The sequence below is a fragment of the Schistocerca nitens genome, chromosome 9 (genome assembly GCF_023898315.1).
Source record: "Schistocerca nitens isolate TAMUIC-IGC-003100 chromosome 9, iqSchNite1.1, whole genome shotgun sequence".
In the NCBI taxonomy this organism is placed as follows: Eukaryota; Metazoa; Arthropoda; class Insecta; order Orthoptera; family Acrididae; genus Schistocerca; species Schistocerca nitens.
In genome coordinates, this window is record NC_064622.1 from 288,794,584 (window position 1) to 288,813,103 (window position 18,520).

Consider the following 18,520-nt stretch of genomic DNA (forward strand, 5'->3'; position numbering starts at 1 on the left):
CAAGTATTTTTGATATGTCATATTTACTAAATGTATCCCTTGCCATGTGATGTCAAATTTGCAACATGCCTGATTGTATTTAAGATGTTTCAGCTGGGTTTCAGAAAAGTTGGTTGTTAGAGTAATAGGCACTCAGCTACCTCCGTGTCTGTCATGTGGGTTTCAACATGTTCAAAAGATTTCCTTGACTCACTTGCCCAACATCATTGGCATAAAGACTACTCCTTGTGTTCACCAAAAATGGGTGGTCGTTGACATAAACATTATATACCATTGGTGAAAGAACACTTCCATGTAGCAAACCTCTTGTTTGACACCTCCATTTGCTACACTAACCATAGAAGTCCACATAAAATCTACTGTTCTGGAGTAAACTTTGAATAAGCTTGTTGAAGCCATAATCTTTTGTTATCCTTTAGGTCTTCTGTGACAATGCATTTTGTCCAACAGTACCACAAGCAGCAGTCAAGTTAATAAAAGCTATGCCTACAATTTTCTGGGTTTCAAAGCCATCCTCAATAAACTGGTGACTGAGGTCCTAAGATGTATAATTTTTTCCTGGTCTGAAACCTGCTTCTTATTGTACTAAAGCTGGTTCTATAACTTGACCCAAATGATTCAACAACATTTGCTCAAAGATTTTGAGTAGATGGCATAACAAGGATAATGGCTTGTAATTTTCTGGCCTGTATGTGTATTTTCCGCATTTTAAAACTGGAATCATATGTGATTTCCTCCAAGTTTTGAGGAAATTACAGTATTGAAATCCTCCAGTTGTCTGAATGTCCAAATCAAGTCTCAGAAGCCATGAAATCAATAAAATTAGGCACTAGATATATAGTGAAATCATTTAGTAGTATACTCCAAAGAAGAATATAAATTTACAGGATGTTTTCTGTATTCCAGTTCTTGTCTGTGCTATCAGTCCCTCTGCTACATAATTGGTGGAAATCTTTGTTCATTCCATTATTTTTTTCCAGTATTATAGAAATCAAGAAATGAATATTTACACCGTCAAATACAGAAAAACTTCCTAATTTTCACCTTCCTGTTAATTTATAAGATTTTGGTTGATAGTCAGTCATATGCAATTCAGTCATTAATAACTAATACAGAGGGGAAAAATGGTGAGTTTATATCACACTGTCATTGCAATTACAGTAAATTACTTAATGGTACAATAATTCCTGTTTGCCTTACCTGATCTTGCAACAGAATAAAATGCAATAAATCTACCATCATGTACACCACTCATTGTAAAAGCATTAAGAAAGAGTGCATTCCCATGGCTGGTAATATGTGGTGGTATTCTGGAACCACAGTACTGCCCCAAGAGTGTAGCATTCACATTTTCACCATCGCGAATCTCTAAATATTCTGGATAACAGTCAGGCCCACTAGTCTGTGGGAAGTCCAGGTGGGTTATGGTAAGTGTCACACGATCATCTAGAAAATAAAACAGTAAAATGATTACTTAACATGTTATATATTAATTATGACCATGTATTTGATAACATACAATACATTTAAACATGTAAAATCCTTTGCTTCACATCTGGTGTTCAATAATTTTGTGAAATAACACGAAATCTGTTAATATCTTATTGCAAAGTCTGAGATTCCAATTTATGTTTCATTTTGTTAGAGCCTCAAGAGTGAGGCTAAAAATGCAGGCATCAGGTTGTGTATCACTGTGTAGCCTATCAAGTACTTCACTGTTATTGTGCCACAACACTTTAAATTCATCACATATGAAGCTTCTAAGGGGATGGTAGTACACAGTTCCATCAGACATCTGTCTTCATGTCATCAGTGTCTAACCTAAGATTGTGCAAGCAGACCTGTGACACTATCTCCAGTAATAGTGAGACACAAGAAGAGAAGTAGGGATGATGAATAGACAAAGTAGGTGTGCTGGCAACACAGAAGTTTTGTATAGGGTTGGAGTGGCCAGGAGGGTTATAGGAATGAAGGACATGGATTATGATCCAGCTGATGTGCTCCTTTAGAGGTTAGTCACACATTTCATGTGTCATTACTGCAAAAAAAGTCAACTGACAGGCAACTTAATGTAATTTCTATTTAAATATGGGTGCATCAAGTGCTTGGATCTATTCATTGATTTTACACAGAACCACAACTTCCTAAGACCTCATACGTCTTTCATCAGTATCCATCCACCACAGCATATGGGGGTTACAGTACTAAGTTACAACACCTGAAGATTGGCGTATAAGAGTCCGAAACTGGCCGTGTGTTAAATAAAAGGACCTTACAACTGTAGCAATATTTTTAACCTATGGTACAATGCTCAGTTGCGGATGTTCCTCCGACATGATTGCTTGTTCTTATACATAGTGCTGTAATACTGAATAAGACAGGAAACACAGGCACAACATTATGATTATTATTTATTTATTTTTTTCCATTTACCTGTACATACCTGTTATTAAGTGCATTTGTGGGTCATGATGTACAAATCTGTTAGAAAATGGTTCAAATGGCTCTGAGCACTGTGGGACTTAACATCTATGGTCATCAGTCCCCTAGAGCTTAGAACTACTTAAACCTAACTAAACTAAGGAGATCACACAACACCCAGTCATCACGAGGCAGAGAAAAAAGCTGTTAGAAACAATTGTAAACAATAATATGTACATTGGATAAATGATATAACTGTGTAGTTGGGTGCTGAGTAACTCAAATCTTATGTATTTCAGATACTGTACCACATGGTTCCCTCCTGCAGAACACAGTTATTCAGAACTACCACTAATTTCTAGATTCTAATAAGGCTGATTAGTGCAGTAGATTTAAGCTATACAAATAAAGGTTTAATCTTTTACTAGAAAAGTTTTTAATGGCAACACAATTGAACTTGACAAAGAGTATTGGAGAAAGAAGTCTACCTTCCATAGAAATAATTGGCTGAACTGTATATGAATGTGATCTTCAAGATGTTGATTGCAACACACGAATCGAGTCTCATTCATCCATGGTAGATAGTGTGCTACCTCTGTGAAGGTCATAATTAAATCCAGAGTCGAAATCCATCAATCCAAGTGTTCTAGCTTTTGTGCAAGCCCACTGTCTCACATCAAAATCATACACAGCCATGGAATTAGCCCGTGCCTCTTGAAAAGTAGACCAAACATGCTCTGATAAGACCTTGAATTTCTCATGTTTTGTCCCTTACTGTTCATAATATCACAAAAATGATACACCATTCCTGTCCTTGACTCTTCTGAAGTGATGCATACACTGATCAGCCAGAACATTATGACACCTACCTAATGGCCGGTATGTCCACCTTTGGCACAGATGACAGTGGCAGTGCATTCCGGCATGGAAGTAATGAGGCCTTGGAACATTGTTGGAGGGAGTTGGCACTACAACTGCACACACAAAACACTTAATTCCCATAAATTCCAGGGAAGAGAGTGATGTGGTCTGACATCACGTTCACTCACAGTCCAGATGTGTTCTATTGGGTTAAGACTGATGAGTTTGGGGGAGAGCACATCAACTAGAAATCATCACTGTGTTCCTCAAACCACTCCATCACACTCCTGGCATTGTGATATGGCACATTATCTTGTTGAAAAATGCCACTGCTGTTGGAAAAGATGATCGTCGTGAAGCAGTGTAGGTGTTCCACAACCAATGTATGATACTTCTTGGCCATCATGGTGCTTTGCACAGATTCCACTGGACATCATGGTGCTTTGCACAAATTCCACTGGACATATGGACGCCCATGTGAATGTTCCCCAGAGCATTATGGAGCTGCCGCCAGCTTGTCTCCATCCCACTGTACAGGCATCAAGGGGTTGTTCCCCTGGAAGACAATGGATTTGCGCCCTCCCATCAGCATAATGAAGAAGGTATGGGAATTCACTAGACCATGCGTTGCTCTGCCACTGTGCGAAGTCCAGTGCTGATGGTCAAGTGCCCATTTCAGCCATAAATGCCAATGTCATTGCATTAACATCGGCACACGCATGGTTTGTCGGCTGTGAAAGCCCATCGTTCGGAGTGTTCAGTGCACTGTCTGTTCAGACAAACTTGTAATCTTCTAAGCATTAAGGTCTGATGTTACTTCTGCCTGTCCTCTTTTACACGTCTGCCCAGCCTATGACATCTGTAACGAGTTGTGGCTGTCAACCATATGGCATCTGGATACAGTTTCACCTTGGTTTCGCCACATGTTAAGACACTCACCACAGCACTCCTCGAACACCCAGCAAGTTGGGCAGGGTTTCAATCATAGAGGCATCTTCAAGTATCTTGACCAAACCAAAGATAAGACATCCTGTGAAACTTTGCTAAATGCCTTCTCTGAAAACTACCTAGAATATATAGCCAGTAAACCCACCCAAGGTGGCAATACATTAGACCTAATGACAACAATGAGACCTGGCATCTTTGAGAATGTCCACATCGAAACTGGTATCAATGGCTATAATGCGGTTATGGCAACAGTGATTACCAAAGTACACAGGACAACTACAACATGCAGAGAGATCTCTATGTTCAGTAAACTAGAGAAAAAAATCGGTAGTGGTATATCTCAATGAGGTAACTTGAAATTTTCAGCACAAGCAGGAGGATGCAGAGGGATTGTGGCTCAATTTTAAAAGAAAAGTAGACCATGGACTTGATAGATATGAACCCAGTAGAACAGTTCATAATGGGAGGGAACCTTTATGGTATACAGTTACTGTAAAGAAACTTGTAAAGAAAAAGAGATTACAGAGTAGAAAGTGTAAAAGTTAGTGTCCAGTCCCTAATGAATGAGACAGGAACTGAAACTGAAGGAAGCAAAGCAAAATCCAAAATGCTTAACTCTATTTTCAAATGATCCTTTAGAAAGGAAAATCCAGGAGAACTGCCCCAATTGAATCTTCATACCACTGAAAAGATGAATGAAATGAATATTAGTGTCAGTGGTGTAGAAAAACAGCTGAAAATTTAAAAAAATTGTATTGAATTGGAATCCCTGCCAGATTCTTTACTGAATTTGTGGCTGAGTTAGCCCATTTACTAACTATAATCTACTGTAGATATCTCAAACAAAAAACTGTGCCCAGTTCTTGGAAAAAGGCACAGGTCACACCCACCTTCAAGAAGGGTAGTAAAAGTAGAAGTGATCCAAAAAACTACTGTCTAATACCCTTGACATGAATTCATTGTAGAACCTTAAAACATATTCTGAGCTCAAACTTAATGAGGCAGCTAGAACAGAGTGACCTCCTCAATGTCAACCAGCATGGATTTCGAAACCTTGATCACATGAAACTTAACTTGTACATTTCTCACATGATATACTGAAAGCTTTGTATCAAGGCAACCATGTAGATGTAGTATTTCTTGACTCCTGAAAAGCATTTGACTCAGTACCACATCTACACTTACTGCCAAAAGTATGATCATATGGAGTAGGTGTAGAAGTAACTTCAAGTGTGCCCCAGGGAATTATGTTGTGACCCTTGGTGTTCATGCTATATATTCATGACCTTGCAGACAGTATTAATAGTAAAATCAGGGTTTTTTTCAGATGATGCACCTATGTGTAATGAAGTACTATCTGAAAGAAGCTGCATATATATTCAGTCAGATCTTGTTAAGATTTCAACATGGTGCAGAAACTGGCAACTTATTCTAAATGTTCAGAAATGCAAAATTTTGCACTAGGTGATGACTTAGGTTTATTGGTAAAATATCAGGGAAGTGCAAGCAGTCTACAAAAGAGATTGCTTACAAATTGCTCATGTGAGCCATCATTAATTAATGAGTCACTGTTGCAATCGTCCAACCCATACAAATATTTAGGTGTAACACTTTGTAGGGATATGAAATGGAATGATCACATAGATTCAGTTGTGAGTAAAGAAGGAAAGTAGGTGGTGACTTAGGTTTATTGGTAGAATAACAGGGAAGTGCAAGCAGTCTACAAAGGAGAATGCTTAAAAATTGCTCATGTGAGCCATCCTTGAATATCACTCAAGTGTGTGGGACTTGTACAAGATAGGACTAACAGGAGAAGGGCAGCACAAATGTCCACAGTTTCTTTAATCGGGTGTCAGAGAGGTACTGAAGGAACTGAACTGGAAGACTCTTGAAGATAGACATAAATTATCCCCAGAAGGTCTATTAACAAAGTTTCAAGAACCAACTTAAATGATTGCTCTACGAATATACTACTAACCCATACATATCACTCACATAGGGATCATGAGGATAAGAGTAGAACAATTACTGCATGCACAGAGGCATTCAGACAATCATTCCTCGCACGCTCCATACCTGAATGGAACAGGAAGGAACCCTAACTGGTGCAATGGGATGTACCATCTTCCATGCACCTCATGGTGGTTTGCAGAGTATAGATGTAGATGCAGATAGTGTTAGCAATGTCTCTTTCGTCTTCACATACTTCTGGTATGAAGACAGTAATTTGATGTGGTGTAAAACCTGTAACACCTCGTTGGCGTCAATTCTCATTGTGCTCCACACAATCATAAATACAAAACATCCACTTCCAGTTCACATCACTCACACACAGATACTATAGAGTTGGAATATACTTCTTGTGCACTGCCAAAGTACTATGCTAGTGTGGATGGATTACCTGCAACTGACATTCTGTAACAAACTAGTTAGAATGGGCAGCTAAAATGTATGTTACTGACATCTAGTGGATCAGTTACAACTATGTACAAAACATGAGTTCAATGCCTGTGAGACACTTCATGATTTTACCTTGTATTTTGGTGCAATCAGATTTATCTGATTAATCTAAATCCCACTCCTGTTACTTTTGTCCATGTGAAGTTGATGGTGGCTTACATTTTCACCTGATGACCTAAGATTTCTGCGTATCCTTTGTTAGTCTTAGCTATCTGCTGATAAGTATTTCACACATTGTGGAACATTTCCCAGCTTTTAACTTTGGGTTTCAACCATCTCTCATGTTACCAGTACTTTATGGGGCCAGGTGTTTTCTTGAAGAGATTTCATTTCTGGAACTTCACTGTAAATGCTTCAGCAGTTAACAAGTATTTAATATTCCCTTTCTTCATATTCAAATCTGACTAATCATAACAATTTGTTACTCAGAATTTTCTTCCAGTTGTGCAGGGGGTGAGAGGGAGGGGGAAGGAGGAAAACAAAAACAACCAAGTAACATACATGTGTTCATTAGCGTTAACATTAAACAATTACACATATCCTGTAATATAGTTGTACCACATCATTTTGATAATACAACTGTTCAAATAATCTATGGAACATGAAACTAACTAACTAGCATGCACTGTCAATAGAAAGACTATTTACCAAGCACACATTTCACATATAATGTGCCACCCAAGTGACCATTTACAGTGTATGGTGCAAACACGATATATGCAGAGTATCTCTATAAACCACCACCCTGCAGCGGAAGTCAAGGACTTTAATGATAACCTTATCATGGAGCTAACAAAACTTATGGGTCACATCCTCCATTTGGCTCCATACCAGAGATTACCAATCAGTTATCATAATGATTAAAAAAAATCAACAACTGCAGTGAAATACCACAAGTGAAGTTAGGCATGTTAACCACTCCTGCCAGTCTCCAGCAAGAACTAAAAACTGTCTGCAATACCAGGCAACAGATGTCATTGGTGTCAACTTGAGTGACTGTAACCTGTGTTTTTAATTCAGCAATTGTCACTTGCACATGCACAAATTTTTGGAGTTGGCAGTCATGTGTTCATGACATGAGCTTTGTTGTGTGTATAAATGGTGTATGTTTCTCTTTTGCTGATGAATACTGGAGCTGAAAGCTTTATATAAGTGTCTTTTAATAGTGTCTGTCTTCAACTTCACATATCTTCTTTATGGTAAGTAGAATTCTATCTTTTCCTACATTGTTGTTTAAATTCAAGCTGTACCTGATATTCCTACCTGGAGTTTCCATAAATGAATAATTAACAGTCATTCAGTGGAAATTTCTTTAAAAAATAAAAATTGATATTGAATATAATGATATTATCTACCCACCAGGTGATGCACCAACAATTGTCCATGTACAGTTGCGACTAGCATGTGGTGAAGCATTGATAAAGTCCTCCAGTGAAATTTGACCAGCATCTTCAGTCACAATTCTTGCACCACACATCTAAAATATGAGACTATGTTATTTTCATTGAACTCACTGCAAATATTAAAAACATCATAATATCAACAATGCTAGAAAAAAGATAATTGTTACTCACCCTAAAGATGACATGTTGAGTTACAGACAGGCACAATGAAAACACCATTACACATTTACCTTTCGAACAAGGCTTTCTCCAGAAAAATGCATTATCATCAGAGCTGCCAGAGATGGTGGTCTTGTACATGTGATGTGTGCTTGCTTGTGCGAATGAATGTTTATATGTTTTCTTTTCTGAAGAATACTTTGGACAAAAGTTAAATGTGCAACAGTCTTCTCATTCTGCTTGACTGCAACTCAACATTTCATATTTACAATGACTGGCAGTCTATCTGTCTCCTAATATTACTAATACACCAACCTAGAGTTTCCATTCTTTAGATATTGTAAGATCATAGGTTATATGTTACCACATTTTGCAAAGAAGAACACATTTTTCTTCCAGAATAAGCAAAACAGAAAACAGCAACAACCAGACAGACACAAAGATCCAATGAAACAGCCTCATCAGGCAGAAGTCAGGTACACAGATTATGAGACTTTGTTTCAGAACAGGGAGGTATACCTAATGTAATTAAGCAACAAGTTCAGTGTCTTTGAAAGTACTGGTTATACAGACATAAGCAAACAGGGAAATTGTTTAACTTAAAACTACTCATGCAACAGAAAATATAAAAGAAGAGAAACTCACAAGTCGAATGAGGTAGCATTACAGAAAAGGCAGTATTTTCAGGCAAATAATAATACAAACAGGGCAGAATAGGTGGAATTAAATAAAATTATTTTGAACATTTACAATCTGCTAACATTTCAGAACAGCCATAGAACTTAGATTCAGCACATCGATCAGTATCAACTAGTGGCTGTAAAAGAAGGCAGTATCAACTAGTGGCTGTAAAGGAAAACCCCAAAAATAAATGGCACAACGGAAAGTGGGTAATACACTCTTAGTAAAGCTAACAATCTCAAAACTTATTATGAATAAAGGTCAATCCTGTTATTAATTCCTATTATGTAATCTAGTTTATTTGTGGTTCTCCCCTCAGTTATACTTGATACTATCATGTAATCTAGTTTGTCTGTGGTTCTCCCCTCAGTTATACTTGATAATCTTATCTTCTAAAATTTTCAAGTTAGAGTTCTGGTGTTTAAACTAAATGCAAAAAAGACACAATCTTACTCTTAATAGCTCGTCAGAAATTAATAAGTTCAGATTTCTGCAAACAATGCCTCATAGTTTGCTTGACGGTATTTCAATATTTTTGTATTGTATTGTTTATTATCTCTATTATATTATTGTATTGCACCAGTTTTGAATCATTCATCTACCATGTGTAATATACCAGTATGTATTTTATTGTATGATACCTATATTGTATCTGCTTTGACTCGTTCCACATCCATGCATAACCATGCCATACTGGATGTATGGAATATGTATCTCAAATAAATAAAATAAATAAAAGTTAAGAATCTGGGAGTAACTTTGGATGACCATCTCAACTGGGCAGAGAATACAGTCACAGTGTGCCGGAAGATGTCCGCTTGACTCTATGCTCTCAAAAAGTTTCAGAACGTATTTCCATAGGACATGAAATGCCAGCTCATGCACCGGCCATTGTGGCTGAGTGGTTCTAGGTGCTTCAGTCTGGAACCGCACTGCTGCTACAGTCGCAGGTTTGAATCCTGCCTAGGGCATGGATGTGTGTGGTGTCCTTAGGTTAGTTAGGTTTAAGTAGTTCTAAGTCTAGGGGACTGATGACCTCAGCTGTTAAGTCCCATAGTGCTTAGAACCATTTGAACCATTTTTGAACCAGCTAGTGAAAGCACTTGTTCTACAGGACCACCACTATTGTGATGTAATTCAACATGGCATGAGTAGTGCAAACAAAAGACGACTAGAACTAACCATGAATGCCTGTGTGTGTTACACTTGCAAAATTTGCTGATATGATCATGTTAGTGTTTCACACTCCCGGCTAGGGTGGCTGCAGCTACACAAATTGCATGACTACCACACTCTATGTCTACTTCACTGGCTCCTCGTTGCACAAACACCCCAGTACCCTGCTTCAAAGATTAAACACCTTTCATGCCATCATAATCAAAACACGAGGTCACTTTTATTTGGCATCCTAGCTGTGTCCACTCACAAAACAAAAACATTTGCAAACTATTCCTCTGTTGCCGCTGTCCACCTCTGGAACAAACTGCCCCTTACTTTGTACAAAATTCAATTCCCTGCTACTTTTAAGAAGTTGAACCATTTTCTACTGTCATCCTCATAACATTTTCCACAAAATTAAATGTACAAGGCCAATCTTCCCATCTGTCAAATAGCTAAGTTAGTGTCTCTTATCTTGCTCCTTTCTCTTCTTCCCCTTCTTCTACCTCCATTAGTTATGCAATCTTCTTTTCCCTTATATTCCCTTAACTGTGTTTCATCACGTGCCTAATCTTCTCCTCCCTTCACCATCAGTTTCCCTCATACCCACTGCTGCTAGCACTCCTATCTAAAATCTGTGTTTATCATAATGTATATTTATTGCAGTACTTATCATCAATGAACATATTTTTCCAATTGTACCTTTATAATTGTTTATTTTACTAGATGTAGTTTTAACGTCCCTACCAAAACATATGAATCCAAAATATGAAGGGAGCCTGGTTAGATGTAAGAGAGAGCCTGATGATCCTAACCTTACCAGGTTAAATAAATCAATAAGGATATAAAAATCAATAAATAAATATAATATCAGCATCACTTCCAAATCACCACTCACAGACTGAGAGTAATGCCAATAGGATAACAATATGACTATGCAATTATCTTCCATAGCCGTCAAGTAATACGGTCACTACCCTATCCCATTCCATGAGAAGGACTCATACAGATATCAACAGACTTGATCCCATATACATAATGCAAATGCTCAAATTTATAACCAACCCACTTGTATTAATTGGACATTTAATATTTTGAAAAAAAAAAATGTTTTCATCAATTGCTCTTTTGTGTTTATTTAACACCATGACCAGTTTTGGCTCCCAAGGCCATTGTCTAATGGTACATGTCAGGCATCCTGAGAGGGTACAAGATGACTGTGCCCTCACAGGACACTTGACATACAGGATGGTTTAATTAAACTTTCATTACTTGAGTGAATGTAGACAGAAAACTATTTACCGTACAGATACCCAACTTTATACAAGACTGTGTGCTGCAGTATTAGCATTGTTTGTAGTGTTAACATCATTACTTGGTGTCAGACACATGTACTGGTATGATGACATAAAGGATGAAACACAAGCATCAGTTTGCATTACAGTTGCAGACCATCAACATGGGTCTGGAGAAGGTTTGCAAACCTTTACCTGTGAAGCTGTTTTACCAAAACGACAAAAGTAGTGCTGCTGCTGTTTGTAATTATGAACACATGAAAGAAATATGGAATGATATCTTACAGTACAGGGGTTGAGGAACATATTTCAGAAGTTCAAATTAACTGGCGATTTGGGAATTACTCATAGAGAAGTCTGACGGCCAACTGTGCAACAAATTGTTGAACAAGTTACTACTGTCATATGGCTCAGAATGTTGGATGCAATTTGCAAACTTCAAGCAGTGTACGAGTGGTGTCACGAAGCTAAACATTCCACAGTCCACAATTCGAAAAGTGCTGTGAACAACAGAGAAATTGTAACCAGGCTGTTGGGGATGCACACAGATGTTACACACTGAGCAAAGTCTGTAACCTGGAATGTACACATGGTATGCAGTTAAATAAAAACTGTTGCTCTCTCATGGGGAATTACAACGTGTTTCTTTCAATGGTTTATTTGTTATTCCTCTTCCTCATAGCCTTACAAATGTTTCCACAAAGTTGGATAATGGCCTTGGGGGCTGAAATCACTTGTGGTTTCAAATAAACAGAAAATGAAACTGGCATGGACATTTTCTTCAAATTCATTATCACAGTTGGAGAACTGCCAGCAAGATGTTCCACATGATGGATAAGAAATTACTTAATATATTTTTTTTTACACAATTAATATGGTTACCTAGCACCAGCCACCATTGGCCTCATCATAACTAGATAAGAAAAAGTACCTATTTTACTTTATCAGCTATATGCAAAGGGAATAACATAAAAAAGTAAAATGAAAAATAATTTTCATGCTGAAAGTTTCATAGGGTTCCAAACTGGATTAAACACAGGGAGCAAGTATTATATAAGGGCTATTACTCCACTCCTTATGTGTACACATGGGATGTCTGGGCACTGAGTTGGTGAAATTTACAGTAATGGTTTACTTAAAAACTCTTCCTTTAATTAAAAGAAGTTGTATATCTATTTTAACATATCTTTACAAAAAAGATATGCTAAAATTTCAAAGCAAAATTTTGTGACAAAGATTGAGACAAAACGTTAAAATACTTAGAAACAGGAAATTTACTCAGAAATGTGGAGTGCATGTTTTCAACAGGATCATAGTACATATTGTGAATAACATTAAATCAGTAATGGGAAGGGAGTTGGATGTATTGATGTTTGGCTGCTAGGTGAGCCTTATGTGCTGGCTTAATTTGTGTTCTAGGTAACAATCAGTCAACCAGGGGGCATCACTATGTCAACTGTTTCCACAGTCAACAGATGAAAGGGCAGCTGGAGACAGCGCATACCAGCCACAGTAAACATCTCAACAGACAGCCATATTCATGAAAACAAGCACTGATGGAGAATTCATTTTGTTCCCAAAGTAGCTCTTCAGGATCCTTATGGAGAAATCATTTTGTTCCCTCAGTAGGTTATCAGGATCCTTCCTTTTTGCCATACAAATTTCAATTTCTTATATGATATCGGAGTGTCTACTCTTGCTGATTTTACATTAAATCTGAAGATCTTCTTTAATAGTGCCAACATTTATGTGCCTCCTTTTGCATGTGTAAACCCTTTATAGATATGCTGAATAATCTGTCGCTTTGGCAAATGTATCTTTTGTAACACTCATAGCATAATATTTTATGAACCTCATTTTTTCAAAGTTTCCTGTTTTGAGTGGAAGAGAATGTGGAACCTTGATTTTCAGGTTTTTGGTTGTTCTGAAAGCAATGACTTTTTATCTCATTAACTTCACTTTTTGTTTGATTACATGGGCTCTTTTAGCTGGTTTTCTTTGTAATTTTAATTGAATATCTTGTCTTCTATTTTCGTTTCATACCCATTGCTGACAACAATTTGCTGCAAAATACTCATTTTCCTTCCTATTTCTGGTTGGTCAAATGGTATCATTAATATTCTATGGATCATCAGTTAGAGTGAGCATTAATAGCATCATGAGCACAGACGGGTTTCCTGTACAGTTGAAAACTGTGTGCCTGTGCACAAGGAGTGGAATAGTATGCCTCACATATAACTTTCACTCAGTGTCTTATCCATTATGAAAAAGTATTACCTAGCTGTTGCTGCTTTTAGTTGGCATGGAAACTCAAGTACAGATAGTGTTGAGGATCAGTGGACCAATTTCAAAACCATCGTACAATATGAATTAGATGAGTATGCGCCAAGCAAGATTGTAAGAGATGGAAAAGAGCCACCATGGTACAATAACCGAGTTAGAAAATGGCTGCGGAAGCACAGGGAACTTCACAGCAAACATAAACGTAGCCGAAGCCTTGCAGACAAACAAAAATTACATGAAGCAAAATATAGTGTGAGGAGGGCTATGCAAGTGGCATTCAATAAATTTGAAAGTAAAGCTCTATGTACTGACTTGGCACAAAATCCTAAGAAATTTTGGTCTTACGTCAAAGCGGTAGGTGGATCCAAACAAAATGTCCAGACACTCAGAGACCAAAATGGTACTGAAACAGAGGATGACAGACTAAAGGCCAAAATACTAAATGTCTTTTTCTTAAGCTGATACACAGATGAAGACTGCACTGTAGTTCCTTCTCTAGATTGTCGCACAGATGACAAAATGGTAGATATTGAAATAGATGACAAGGGATAGAAAAACAATGAAAATCGCTCAAAAGAGGAAAGGCCGCTGGACCTGATGGGATACACAGAGTACACGAAGGAACTTGCCCCCCCTTCTTGCAGTGGTGTACCGTAGGTCTCTAGAAGAGTGTAGTGTTCCAAAGGATTGGAAAATGGCGAAGGTCATCCCCGTTTTCAAGAAGGGATATCGAACAGATGTGCAGAACTATAGACCTATATCTCTAACGTCGATCAGTTGTAGAATTTTGGAACACGTATTATGTTCGAGTATAATGACTTTCCTGGAGACTAGAAATCTACTCTGTAGGAATCAGCATGGGTTTCAAAAAAGATGATCGTGTGAAACACAGCTCGCGCTATTCATTCACGAGACTCAGAGGGCCATAGACACGGTTCCCAGGTAGATGCCATCTTTCCAGAATGAGATTTTCACTCTGCAGCGGAGTGTGCGCTGATATGAAACTTCCTGGCAGATTAAAACTGTGTGCCCGACCGAGACTCGAACTCGGGACCTTTGCCTTTCGCGGGCAAGTGCTCTACCAACTGAGCTACCGAAGCACGACTCACGCCCGGTACTCACAGCTTTACTTCTGCCAGTACCTCGTCTCCTACCTTCCAAACTTTACAGAAGCTCTCCTGCGAACCTTGCAGAACTAGCACTCCTGAAAGAAAGGATATTGTGGAGACATGGCTTGGCCACAGCCTGGGGGATGTTTCCAGAATGAGATTTTCACTCTGCAGCGGAGTGTGCGCTGATATGAAACTTCCTGGCAGATTAAAACTGTGTGCCCGACCGAGACTCGAACTCGGGACCTTTGACTTTCGCGGGCAAGTGCTCTACCAACTGAGCTACCGAAGCACGACTCACGCCCGGTACTCACAGCTTTACTTCTGCCAGTACCTCGTCTCCTACCTTCCAAACTTTACAGAAGCTCTCCTGCGAACCTTGCAGAACTAGCACTCCTGAAAGAAAGGATATTGTGGAGACATGGCTTGGCCACAGCCTGGGGGATGTTTCCAGAATGAGATTTTCACTCTGCAGCGGAGTGTGCGCTGATATGAAACTTCCTGGCAGATTAAAACTGTGTGCCCGACCGAGACTCGAACTCGGGACCTTTGCCTTTCGTGGGCAAGTGCTCTACCAACTGAGCTACCGAAGCACGACTCACGCCCGGTACTCACATGCCATGTTTTTTGACTTCTGCAAGGCATTTGATACAATTCCCCACAGTCATTTGATTAACAAAATAAGAGCATATCGACTGTTCCATAAAACACGGGAGAACTGCCGGATATCAGTAACTTCCTGCCACGATATTTCGGAGCAGAGTCTTCTGGCCATCTTCAGGTGAATGCCACTGTAGTAGTACTGGAACAATCAGTACGCCGGGAAAGCTTTAAACATCACAGCATATCGACTGTCAGACCAATTGTGTGATTGGATTGAAGAGTTCCTAGATAACAGAATGCAGCATATCATTCTCAATGGAGAGCAGTCTTCCAAAGTAAGAGTGGTTCCACGTGTGCAGCAGGGGAGTGTCGTAGGACCGTTGCTATTCACAATACATATAAATAACCTTGTGGATAACATCGGAAGTTCAATGAGGCTTTTTGCAGATGATGTTGTACTATATTGAGAGGTTGTAACAATGGAAAATTGTACTGAAATGCAGAAGGATCTGCAACGAATTGACGCATGGTGCAGGGAATGGCAATTGAATCTAACTGTAGACAAGTGTAATGTGCTGCAAATACATACAAAGAAAAATGCTTTATCATTTAGCTACAATATAGTAGGTCAGCAACTGGAAGCAGTTAATTCCATAAATTATCTGGGAGTAGGCATTAGGAATTATTTAAAATAGACTGACCATATAAAATTAATCGTCGGTAAAGCAGATGCCAGACTGAGATACATTGGAAGAATCCTAAGGAAACGCAATCCGAAAACAAAGGAAGTAGGTTACAAGTCACTTGTTCATCCGCTGCTTGAATACTGCTCACCGGTGTGGGATCCGTACCAGATAGGGTTGATAGAAGAGACAGAGAAGATCCAACGGAGAGCAGCGCGCTTCGTTACACAATTATTTAGTAATCGATAAAGCATTACAGAGATGATAGATAAACTCTAGTGGCAGACTCTGCAAGAGAGACGATCAGTAACTTGGTACGGGCTTTTGTTGAAGTTTCAAGAACACACCTTCAAGCAGTATATTGCTCCCTCCTATGTATATCTCGCAAAGAGACCATGAGGATAAAATCAGAGAGATTAGAGCCCACACAGAGGCATACCGACAATCTTTCTTTCCACGAACAATACGAGACTGGAATAGAAGGGAGAACCGATAGAGGTACTCAAAGTACCCTCCGCCACACACCGTCAGGTGGCTTGCGGAGTATGGATGTAGATGTAGATCAAGTAAAATTGATAAATTTTTCTCTTTCTTGTCTAGTTCTCATGATTGCTAGTAATGGTTTATAGCATTTAATGGCATGCAACACGTTTTGTGGTTGAGTCAAAGAAAATACTCTCTAAGACAAAAAAAGAATTACGAGAATGGGACAAAAATTGGTAGATGTGGCATCCAAGTAAAGGCAAACAAATGATCACAATTCCAGATAAATTGGCTGATTTATTCAAGAGAAAGAGCTTCACAGTAGAGAAAGTCAGAACATGTTGGTCCACCTCAGGCTGTAATGCAAACAGTTCTTCAGATTGGCATTGTTGTTTGATATCCTCTTGAGGGATATTGTACCAAATTCTGTCCAACTGGCACATTACATTGTCAAAAACCCACGCCTGTAATGCTCCAAATGTTCTCAATTGGGGGGAGATCTGGCAACCTTGCTGGCATTAGAATGTCTCATAGTGTGTGGGTGGGCATTATCTTACTGAAATGTAAATCCAGAATGACTTGCCATGAAAGGCAACAAAATCAGGTGTAGAAAATCGTTGACATCCTGCTGTGCTGTAAGAATGCAATGGATGAAAACCACAGGTTGATATCTCACTGCAGTCCTGAGCATTTCCACATGTCTTCAGCTTGGAATCTCATTGACTGGAGGGAGAAGTCCTACTTCAAAATGAGACCCTATGACCAGTGAACCTGTGTCCGGAAATGCTCCAAACAGCAATAGTATACCAACCTGATTGCCACCCACCATACAGCCCGATGACCGTGAGTCTTGCGGTCTGTACAGTTAAAATCAGACACAGTACTTACTTTTTCTGCTACATCTCATATCTGCACCTGCTGGACCTACTTTCTTTCTTCTCTCAACATAAGACCTCCATATTCATTCAGTGCAGCATTAAACTACATTCACCAAGGAACTGCACTTAGACACCTCATACATTTTGAAGATACTTTTACTTCTGAATATTTCACCCTGCTATGCTGTGTTCTATCTGCAAAGAAGTCTTCAACTCAGCTACAAGTGATCAGGCATTGTGATTTGATGCAACTCTTGTTACGTGACTGCCAATACCAGTTACATATACAACCGTGAAGAGACAAAGCTGAAGAGCTGTGAACAGTTTAAGCTGCATGTACCAAGTGCTACAGAAGTGGACAACAGGAGCGAATCCCCTCAAAACTAGAAATAAAATCTATTATTACAATTTGGGAATTGATTTGGAAGGAATTATATTCAAACTGAATCTCATATCTCATTCGTATTTATTACTGTGTCTATTTTGTTTTACATTTTCTGTGACTTTCTTAATTCACTTAGGCAGAAGAACGGTCAGCATCTTTCCCAGTATTTCCTACCAAAAACAAATGTATACAACCAAACTTGATAACAAGAAAAAATATCATTAAAGACCCACACAAATCGCCGATAGATGATGACAACACAATTTTAGAAAGGCATGTGGCACATTGTATTTAGGGAAACCAGTGGTGAATGCAAATGAGAGGTTCCTTGATTGCAAAAATCTCAGATGAATCCCATGACCCAAAACACAGACTTCAGCAGAATGGAAGGAAAGCTACATATTATCTAAAAGGAACAGATCATCACCAATCTGATCAAAGATGTTTACACAGAATGCAACTAATGGTTTAGCAAGTGAGCAATTCACCACATGTTTTTATATGTAATGCATGTGTATGTAACTATAATGCCTTTAAGATTGTTGTTAAAATTTCTGACAACCCTAGGTGGTCAGGTGTAATATGAAAGTGAAAAGGAGGTGCAGGCTGACATCAAATGAATAAAAATGAAGGATATAGACAAAAATTGAAAGTTTAAGGAAAAAAAGATTTGATTTGGGACACATATAGCACTATTAATTATGGAATGT

General features: G+C 38.6%; 1 protein-coding gene across 1 annotated transcript in view; it reads right to left on the reverse strand.

The window, feature by feature from the left end:
* The window catches only part of LOC126202937 (cubilin-like), a 771,281-nt gene that overhangs the window by 375,997 nt on the left and 376,764 nt on the right, over nucleotides 1-18,520 (reverse strand). The window contains exons 34-35 of the mRNA XM_049937033.1: nucleotides 8,050-8,167; nucleotides 1,201-1,446 (exon numbers count right to left, since the gene is read on the reverse strand). Coding sequence (XP_049792990.1) covers nucleotides 1,201-1,446; nucleotides 8,050-8,167 — 364 coding nt within the window. The remainder of the gene's footprint in view (nucleotides 1-1,200; nucleotides 1,447-8,049; nucleotides 8,168-18,520) is intronic.